Here is a 10,550-nt window from a genome sequence, read left to right on the forward strand (position 1 = left end):
GTGGACCAAAGAAAATTGATAACTAATCAAAGTTTTGCCTGTTTGCCTCGACAGCTTTAACTTGTAGAACAATTTGTCTGACGTTTCGTTTTAAAGTTGTTGATTTTTTCGACAAATATTGAGATAAGCTTCGAACCTAAGACAAAAGGCTCCTCGAGACAATCGGAGCGCTACCTACTAAGTATGGAGAATTACAAACACTGCTACTGAAACGTTTGTTATAATGTCATGCAGACGACTTTGGCCCCATAGCGTGCTGTGACGTAGAAATTTGAATACAACTTAACTTTCATCAGTCTACAGAAATTCATTCCACAAAACAAGATAGTAGATACGTTTAACATTTCCATGCCTCGTTTATACTGCGCCATTACTTATAATTGTTCTATTCTCTTTAGATCTCTTAAACTATACTCTTTTATACATAGAGTTCCCATGCTATTATTATAAGCACCAATATCTAGCCCTCTTACATAATATATTAAAGTTTGATTTCGAAACTAAATTCATTTAATTACAATGCAAACATTTCAAGTAAAAATAAAGCAATAACTTCGGGTGAGTTTTTTTATTTGCAATAAGGTAGAAGATATAATATACATAGCGAGAATTTATTGTAAATGCATTTCAAAAGTATTATCAAAGATGAATTATAGACGACAAAGGAAAATATACGCAAGAAAAAATACAATAAGTCAAGTACATGGTTACATTACAATCGTATCTCAATTTTGTTTTAATTGTTCAACATTTTTACTCAGTTCTCGCTACTTTCTTTGATATTTTCTCCAAGAATGTCTTCAGGATTTTATTCAGGTTCTTCTGTCGAAGTTGCGTTCGGCTCTAAAAGGAATGTCAGAGGTTTTGGCATGAAGGGCGGCAATTGGATTTTCGGCAAAGCCCCCAATTTCAAGGCTCCCATTTCAATGCAAACATCGATTTGACATTCCTCGTCTATGACTGCCAAGTGCTGACTATAGCCAATGGGACAATAGGCGTTGTCTGTGTGAAATGGATTTGAGTTTCTACAGCTGTGGAATCCACCAAAGTTAACAGCATGGTAGGAACCGAGTTCAGTGTTTGTACTGACGCAAATAGAGAGATCGTTCAAAACTTTAATGGCGTAAAAATGCGGCGGGCAGCTGGTAGATTGTGTGACTGGATTTGCATAGTTTGTTGTATAGATTCCACCAAACAGGACACCATTTCTGGTACGCGATGAGTCGGTTGAATTAATAGGAGCACACCAGTAGGCCTGATAGTTCGCCGTGGTAGCTTTCGTGTAATAATTATAGCAGGTGCTTAGCCACAGAAAACCACAACTGTGACTTGTCCGATAAGAACAACTCCCCGTTTTTTGTCCTCTATTCAAAGGGATGGGCTCATATCCGTCGGGACATGACTGTAGACCAGTCAATGGGTTGTTGACACCTGTGGCTAGGCAAAGATTTGTACCAGTGCATCCTCCTGGAATATACATGGTACAAGTTTGATAAACTCCGCCGAGGTAATACGTTTCAAGTGGAGGGTTGCAGGAGCCGTCATCGTAATTTGCGACGTAGTTGAAATTTGGTGAATCAGGGTGTGTGCATCCTCGGACAACATTATGTTCATAGTAAGAAAGGACAGCATCTCTAACTTTGTAATAAACCTTGTCAACAACGTAGTCTGGAACATCCGGGAGTTTTATATCATTTATGTAAAAGTGCAACGGCACACCCGCTCTATCTAATGGAACTTGGTTTGCTTCTATGGAATTTAGCCATGTGTTTTCATACTCCTCGGTCATCCTTAAAATATGAAAACAAAGGTGATTGAATGAAGTACAAGCAAGACGTATCACAACAATCCTTATTTCTGATTGAATCTGTAAACATTTGTAATAATAAAAAATGCTTGATAGCTATGGGATATCCCAATGTGTAACCCATTTTGGAATACTTATGGATAGTAGAAGGTTAATTAAGTGACAATTTATTTGAAAGCGCATTTTATATGTCACAGTTATGTACCTGAACTCAATTCCTCCGTCTGTCCAAATTTCGGTCGACTCCTTATTTTCTGTATAAAGTTGGTGACTGCTAGTCGTGTACGATTCGCTTTTATCAAATCCCGCATCAGACAAAAATTTCAGCATGGAGCCAAATGATAGTTCGGCCTGGTATCTAATCTTCGTTTTCGACTCCTCCGACAGTTTCGAGTATTTCGACTGCATATGATCAACCTAAAAGAGGAAGAGGATAATTACCCGCCTAAGAGTGACATTAAAACAAATTTAATTGCATCTTATTAGAAACAACGCGCCAAACTGTACGTGTTCGTGACGTCATTACGGCTCATTTTATATTTTGCCTCAGCCCTATGTCCACTGATGTTTGCTTCCGATAGTGGAACGGGCTTAAATATCAAATTGAGTATTTATTATATTTCACTCGTAAATCTCAATAAACCACCGGAACAAATATAGTAGAAATATTAATTGTATACGCAATGGCATTTTAATGATTTCTTTATATCATATCAGGAGGTGAGCTTTATGGAAAAAAAAACATGTTATGAGCGATATTGAACTTATTCTTACCCTTATTAGATTGGCCCCCAATTCGACACCGGTCACGACGTGTGTTCCATACTCTCTTACTAGCAGCTCACTGTCGTATGTTGCATGCTCGGTTTTGTTGTCCATGATGTACTGACCAATACGAACAAGCCTGTTTCTGAAAGACTCGGTTAATTTTGCTTCCGTCCCGATTCTCGCCCAATACTTTGAGTTTCGAAACTGAAAAGTTAATCATTAATGTATACATTAATATAGTTATTTGCTTAGTGAAACACATCAGTCCTCTATGTAATGTGGATATGAAGAAACGATTAATAAATAACATTTGGTGTCCTGCTACTTGTTTTGGATGTCAATGTTTTGGCTAGAATATTTTTTTCAGGAGATAAAGAGAATAGAGTAGCGTATACGAATATGTACCACAATATAAACTCAAGTTGTTTATGTTAGCGTGCTTTGAGGTGATCAAGACGGCAGGTTTAGTTACGAAGGATTATAAACGTTAACGGATAAACTCTGTTATCTATTGTATTCTGTAAATAAAGTACAGGATGGCCATTATATATATATACACTAAACATATGTATTTAACTAATGTCTATAAATCATTTCTGTTTTCTTCTGGAAAAAGAAGAAATACATTAACAGGTCAACCGAACGTTATTGCAAAAGTCTTACCTGTAGTCGAATAGTTTGAGTTTGTTCTTTATACTGAGTTGTTTTCGTTTTCTCGTATTCCTTTGAGTACTTCCCGCTTATTTTGATGATAGGGACGTTGAGTCCAGCATTAGCGTTTATTGTCTTGGAATCCGAACTTGTAAAATTGTCCCAATGCTCGAACACCTCTGAATCTGATCGTATGTGTGTGCTCTTGATCGGATACACATTAAACCCGTCCGGAATTAAAAACCGTTCATCCGCCGTTGTTTTGCAGTAAAGGTATTCGTGTTTGACGACCATGTTCCTTTCTTCGTTCTGCAAGTTGTCCCAGCCCTGGCCAGGCAGCGGCTCCAACAGTTTAAGGTTTAAAATACCAAGCCGTTTTTTGCAAAGACTTGGATGGCCCTTAAGCGTCTCATCGTTTAGGTCCGGTAATGTTTCGGCCGCTGTCCGGACAACCAAGGCCGCCAACGCAATGATGTATACACCATGTGCCATGCTGCGGATTATGAATAATCGGCATAAGACTTTCTGCTTATATAGAGCACCTGCATGGCGTATAGGGACACAGGAAGTTATATTCGCAACTTTTGCAAATTTAAACGACGCAAAAACTATTTTGGATGAATAGCAGTTTTAGCCGGTCATTAACTGTATACGCATTTAAAGACAACTGGATTGGGCTCATTTAAAAGATGTTCCCAAAACCCAGATCGTGACTGATACAAACTAATATTTGTGTAAAAGGCAGTCATTGGGTAAGATCATCCGCTGTGCATACAAGTCTTAGTAGCTAAATATATTATACAGGTACAAATAAGGTAGTCAGCGTTTTCTTCCGCGTAGTGGATTAATTAAAGATGCACTCTTACTCCCAAATAAGATTGACCAAAATTAATAATATTGTTTTAATATTCCAAAAAGGATGAATAAATGTCGTAAACAGTGGTTATATGAAGGATACCGAGTCTTTTAGCATTCACCAATCTTGTTATCAGTAATTAATATTTTCCATAAATGTATTATTTAGTAAGTAGTTAAAGGTATATCAGTCAAAATGGATGTTTGTTATACATGTGAATGTATTGATTTTGAATAAGAGTGTCACTTTAAGCCATTTTCCTTTCCCTACGAATTATGCGTGTTTACGGGTGATTTAGATAACTCTGCAGAAAACTGTATTAAACCTTGAGGAGTTGTCCATGAGTTTATTTTGGCTTATTTAACATATTTTAATGATTTTATTAATTAATTGTAATTATAGTATAAATACTGACCAAATGAAAATCATTTTGGCCTAACTTGGCTTACTTTGACCAAACAAAAAAACGGAAGGGTTTTAAACAATTGGTTGCTGAACATTATGTGAGCATCGTGATTCTGGAACATGGTCGTAGGCATTGTAGGGCAGCATCCGGAAAATAGTATCTTCCAAAATGGTCTGCAGTCAATCGTACAAAGTTTATTAGTTCCACGGTTTTGTCAAATTTAGACAAAATGTTTATTGATTTGTCAAAAGTTCCTCGAATAATTACTTCGAACTAATTAAATAATTTAAATGTGTAAACTGGCCACAGATAACTTTTGGACAACTTTTCGAGGTTTTGTACAATTGGCTATCAACTTCAGTCAAACATACGTGTATCGTGTATAGTGGCGTATTACTGCCGTGACTACTGATATCGTTCTCGAATTGTTTTGTGTTTAAGTGACACTCTTATTCAAAATGAATGCATACACATGTATAGCATACATAAATTTTGACTGATAAACCTTTAACTACTTACTAAATAATGCATATATGGAAAATATTAATTACTGGTAACATGATTGCCACCTAGTATTTGATAGCTGAAAACGCAAAGATATTAAATGATTTGTGAATGCTGTCAGATTTACTGTGGAAAACTATCGTCACATAAGTTAGAAATACCGTGTTTTATGCAGACTTCTTTCAAATTAAACCCGGTATATTTTATAAGAACCATTGTTTTCAACATGTATTCATCTTTTTTGGTATTTTAAAACAATTGTACTAATTGTGATAAATTTGATTTTTAGTAAGAGTGCATTTTTAACCACTAATTATTCGCGATATCAATCTAGTTATGTAGTCAATATTTTATAAATAATAAAATTATTAGATTATCTCAATTGTTTTAGGAACTATGCTCTATTGATTAGGTCCGTTTGGAATTGTTGAATTTTTGCACATGTTCTTTTATTTATATTTTATACTAATTTTCTTTCATGAAAAATTGTGGAATAATTCACTTTTCACTATCTTGACCGAAATAAATAAAAAATAAAAATATTAGAAATAAAAAAAAATATTAGAAATAAAAATAAATAATGTATTCAAGTATCCAAGCAATGTGACGAGCACCTGTGGACTGAACACTGAAAAAATGGCGTCGAAACCAAAATGCAACTGTCGAGTTATGTTGCGGCCCTAATCGACACTGTTGGGGAACGGACACCGGATATAGCTCAAAAAGTGATAAATCGATAAGCGTTTTATTTTGGCACATGGACAGTTTTCTATTATTATTTTTTTGGTATTTTATGGTTATATATTTATCAAAATCGAAGAGTTTCGAATAACTTGATCCTGTGCAATATACGACTATGATGGAAATGTGTCTCTTCTTTTGTATAATAGCACAATTATCGCCTTAAAATGCATGATCGCTCACAAATGTTCATTTATGTGGTACGATTTCAAACATAAATCAGCAAATTGAAAATCAGAATAAAAACTGAATCGAGCGATTTTATTGTAATTACATTATCTAGTATTGTGTTAGATATCAGTACGATATGTTTTGTTGTTACGGAGATATTCATACATTTTGATGCCCTGGCGGTGTACTGGGGATAGATGAAGCAAATAAATAACTGCATAGGGGATATCTATTAGGTGGACTGAGGATAGTAGCGATGTATTTAGAATAACGAGACTGTGATAATGATTACGGCCATTTACCTATACGAGAGTTCGAGGCAAATTGTTTGATGTCCATATCGAGAGCAAAAAATGTTGCTGTATTTTGTATCTGTTTGCACTTAAAACTGTTTCATTCATACAGATTAGTTAACCATGATGTGTTTTTCACAAGCATCAACGTTCGAGTCGCAAATATCTAAATATTTGAAATACGCCGGCAATCTGATTTATTGAGGAACACAAAACATATGGCCGTAGAATTTATGTGGTGTTTGCTGTTCATATATACAGTATGGCTTTGTAAATCAAGTAGGCACGTTTTTGCACACAGAAATTCATCAGTAGGGAATGAGATTTTGTGATCAAATTTGGAACACATGAAGCTTTTTTTTCTAAGTTTGGGTCGATGTTCCTATTACTTAGAACAGAATAATGGTCTCTGCTCGTTCACTTTAGTGAGAAAGTATGTATTTTGACCAACCCTGATAATTAAGCAGCTTGCATATATACGTTTATTTAGGAGAGCATGGATCAAACTCATTGTAAACTCAAGTTTGCTCAATAATTTTTTATCAAATTGTACTCTCACTTTTTGCAGATTATTTGACAGTTAAAAATAGACATACATGTATATTGTATATTAACAGTGTTACTATCATTTTATTTTTGTCCCATTTTACATGTTATCACCAGGACACATTTCTCAACGTTGAAACTATCCTCAGTACATAATACGGCTATCCCAAGTTCAGTACTGTGAACATTTCTAAGGGCATATCTTTAACAGTTTAAAAGTTACATTGCCAGTTCATACAATAAAAAAAGTTGAGCTTATGCTTGTGAAATCCTTCGATTCAGATTGTTGATTTATAAGATATATTTCCTAAAAATAACAATACTTGTCGAAATTCTGTAAGTTTCGAGATGATCATCTCATATTTGAAGAAACATTTTTCAAGGTCTGCTAAATCGTAAGTACTTTAAAGTATATCATAGGCCAAATTTAGCATTCAGCTATTAGTTCAAACACTTGTTTCATTTGTGAATACGGTAGATTTGCGTTAACACAGCAAGATCTTACCTCTGGAAAAGAAAAAAAACCCTGCATAACTGTCTGTTTACTCATCACTTTTTGAGCTATATCCGGTGTCCGTTCCCACACAATGATCGAGTTTCGTGTAAACCTTATTCAATGACATCTCTCGTGAGATCAAACAAGTACCTATAATTGAGGTTATTTTGAACTACACTAAAATGCCGCAAAAATGCCTTAAAATGGGGCAGGCAATCTCGAAGATATCTCAGCATCACTGCTCCTGACCAGGCTCGGACCAATTTAGCCATTTAGGGGACGCTATACCCTACATGATGCACTCGTCGGGTGTCTGTGATGATATTTGGTCACCGGTTTCTAGCGCGTCAAAATATGCCGAAATCCGCGATATTTCGTACTTTTAACGCGCTCCCATATAGCTCGTAAGGTGGAGATAATCTCGAAGATATCTCCGGAACCAAAAATTATAGTAAGTTGGAACTGGTATTTAAATGTAGGTCTTTCGATTCCCTACGTTACGCCACCGTCGGCGCATCTATGACGTTATTGCGTCACCGTTTCCATTCGCCTACAAGGCTATTTTATACGCTAAAATGCCTCAAAAATGCCTGAAAATGGGGAAGGCAATCTGGAAGATATCTAGGCATCCCTGCATCTGACCAGGCTGGAACCAATTTTGCCATTTAGGGGACGCTATACCCTACTAGATGCACTCGTCGGTGTGTCTGTGATGATATTTGGTCACCGGTTTCTAGCGCGTCAAAGTATGCCAAGATCGCGATATTTCGTACTTTTAACGCGCTCCCATATTGCTCGTAAGGTGGAGCTAATCTCGAAGATATCTCCGGAACCAAAAATGATAAGAGGTTGGTACTGGTATTGAAATTTAAGTCTCTCGATTCCCTACGTTACGCCACCGTCGGTGCATTTCTGACGTCATTGCGTCACCGTTTCCATTCGCCTACAAGGCCATTTTATACGCTAAAATGCCGCAAAAATGGGTCACTCTGCACCTGACTAGTGTTGCGCACTCGGGCTGTAAACTATTTTGCGGGCCTTTGCAGACAGGAACGACCTCAAAAAGGTGTATTAACGAGTTCAGATGACCCCCGTGCGATTCCATATTTTTTTCGCACAAATCACATCTAAATGATTTCACATAGAAACGCTGGAAGCGGTTTTAAATGTCAAACGCTACTGTTGGGTGATATAAATGGTTAAACAACATATACTTTGGTATTTTGGGTAACCCGGTTTGACACTGAAAGGTCAGAGACTACAGAATAAATTTCCATCATATGCTTTAGAAATTCTGGGAGTAGGATTATTGGTCCCAGAGAAAACTTGACCAGTTTGCACGCGAAATAACACTGATTTCTGGTGGTTCTCGACCCCACACCTGATATGGGGAGAAAGTTCCTCTTGAGTACATATCATTTAAATTATCAACTTCAACACAAAAAATACGTTACTGGAAAGAAAAAGAAAATAAGTTGAACGTAATCTCTGTGTATTCAATAAAGTGACAATTTTCGGTGTAAGGGGACAAACAATGCGTTGAAATTGAAAACACAAAAAGTAGACCAAGCATGTTCAGTCTGTTTAGGAAATCACAAACCATTCAACTACAAAATGGAAAGTAGCCAATGGTATGTGATGGTATGACCATGCTTTGATTCACCGTTCACCAAAAGAAATTAGCATGTCACACCGAGTAATAACTTCCGAATTGGTGCAATTTGCCCTTCAGTAGTGTGTAAAAGAAATATAATTCCAAAAACAGTTTAAAGGTCTGCAATAAAAGAATGCTTTGTTAGTTGGTTAATATGGCGAATTGTTTCACTTTTGTCTGCATGCCTAAAGGAACAACGTACTCTACTCGCAGTTACGTTCGGTAGGGACTTTTTAACGCAAGCTACTCGAAATACTTCAACCAAAAATTATCAACCGACTGAATTAACACACGGCGGGCAATTATTTCATTGAAATGCTCCAACGCGTCTTCCGTTATAGTGTCAATGAGTGGAATATGGATGTAAACAGTGAGTATAGTTTCTGATTTTTCTTTTTTAGATGTTTATACCAGTAAATTAAAAGAAATGAGAATGTAGTAACAGAAAGGATTGGCTATGAGTTATTCTAAATGTAAAAGTTTAAATTTAAAACAAATTTAAGAAGTTTATTCGTTATACTTGGTGCACCATGCTCGATTTTCTGAACGTTGTGGTGTCAATGAATAGGTTGTGGTGCTCATGAATAGTAATTTAGTAGGAAACGAATTGTGAAAACCTGTAGCAATTTCATAACATGAAAAATAACAAATAACGGAATTAATATCATTTTCGATATTTTTTAAAGTATGACGTCGCTCTACCACACTTCGCAAACATTAAGGTTCATTTGGTGTCTAATTGATACTTGATTGCAAATGATCGTCGTAATTCTAATTCTGTTTTTCCAGGTATTATAAGGCAAAAATCTAACGATTGAGTTTATATATTTTCAGATCGGTGTCTCTCAAGGGAAAAGGAGGCGGGGCTATTCCTTTCGAGAGAGAAAAACACTCCATGGCTCAAAATTTGAAAGCAAACGTATCTTACAAATTAATCACCTAAATTAGCAAGCATCCCTTAACGTAAGGTCCATGTATACTTTTATAAACTAGTAAAGACAAAGAAACTATATCTAAAAAGAAACAAAAATCTCAAAATATGCAATAAAAAGACGAATTATTGACTTTCCTTGCATACCGGAAGTGTGTTTCCGGTCATGTGACCAGTGCTGGAAAAACCCATCTTACATACACCATGTAAGATGAGTCACGCGCAACAACGCGCCTCTTCTTATTTCTTTTATTGTATGGTTTATAAAAAAATATTATGCCATTTCAATAAAGCGCAATCAAATATCTATGTTTGCAATACTTTTAATTAAAATTGAAAAAATAAATAGTCGTAATTTTTAGTTATTTAAAATTTCTGCGCTCTATGACGTCAGTAAACAACGTCGCACGCGCTTTTTGGTGTAATTGTACAAAAGTTCGTTTTCGACGTCATTTTTTCCACAAATTGATAAATTATGATATGCAAGAAAAAATATCAATCATGTGTTTCCGGTACGGATAGAAAATCCGACCCTCGGGCACGCTGCGTAGCCGGTAACTCGGCAAGCCTCGTAACCGGCTTACGCACGTGCCCTCGGGTCGGATTTTTCTATCCGTACCGGAAACACATGATAGATACTTATAATATAGTGGCACGTCAATGTTTGAAAGCGTTTAAAATAAAACGTTTATTGAAATTATTTGAGAATATCTGCTCTTGCTCTGA

At 36.1% G+C, this 10,550-nt stretch overlaps 1 protein-coding gene across 1 annotated transcript; it reads right to left on the bottom strand.

Moving 5' to 3' along the window:
• Positions 1–553: 553 nt before the first annotated feature.
• LOC128239468 (macrophage-expressed gene 1 protein-like) lies at positions 554–3,733 on the bottom strand. The gene is made up of 4 exons (XM_052956112.1): positions 3,239–3,733; positions 2,582–2,779; positions 2,013–2,224; positions 554–1,790 (listed from the first exon to the last, which is right to left on the bottom strand). Exons 1-4 carry the CDS (start codon positions 3,716–3,718, stop codon positions 809–811), a joined length of 1,872 nt encoding a protein of 623 aa, XP_052812072.1. The 5' UTR covers positions 3,719–3,733; the 3' UTR covers positions 554–808.
• Positions 3,734–10,550: the final 6,817 nt, after the last annotated feature.

The sequence above is a fragment of the Mya arenaria genome, chromosome 6 (assembly GCF_026914265.1).
Source record: "Mya arenaria isolate MELC-2E11 chromosome 6, ASM2691426v1".
NCBI lineage: Eukaryota > Metazoa > Mollusca > Bivalvia > Myida > Myidae > Mya > Mya arenaria.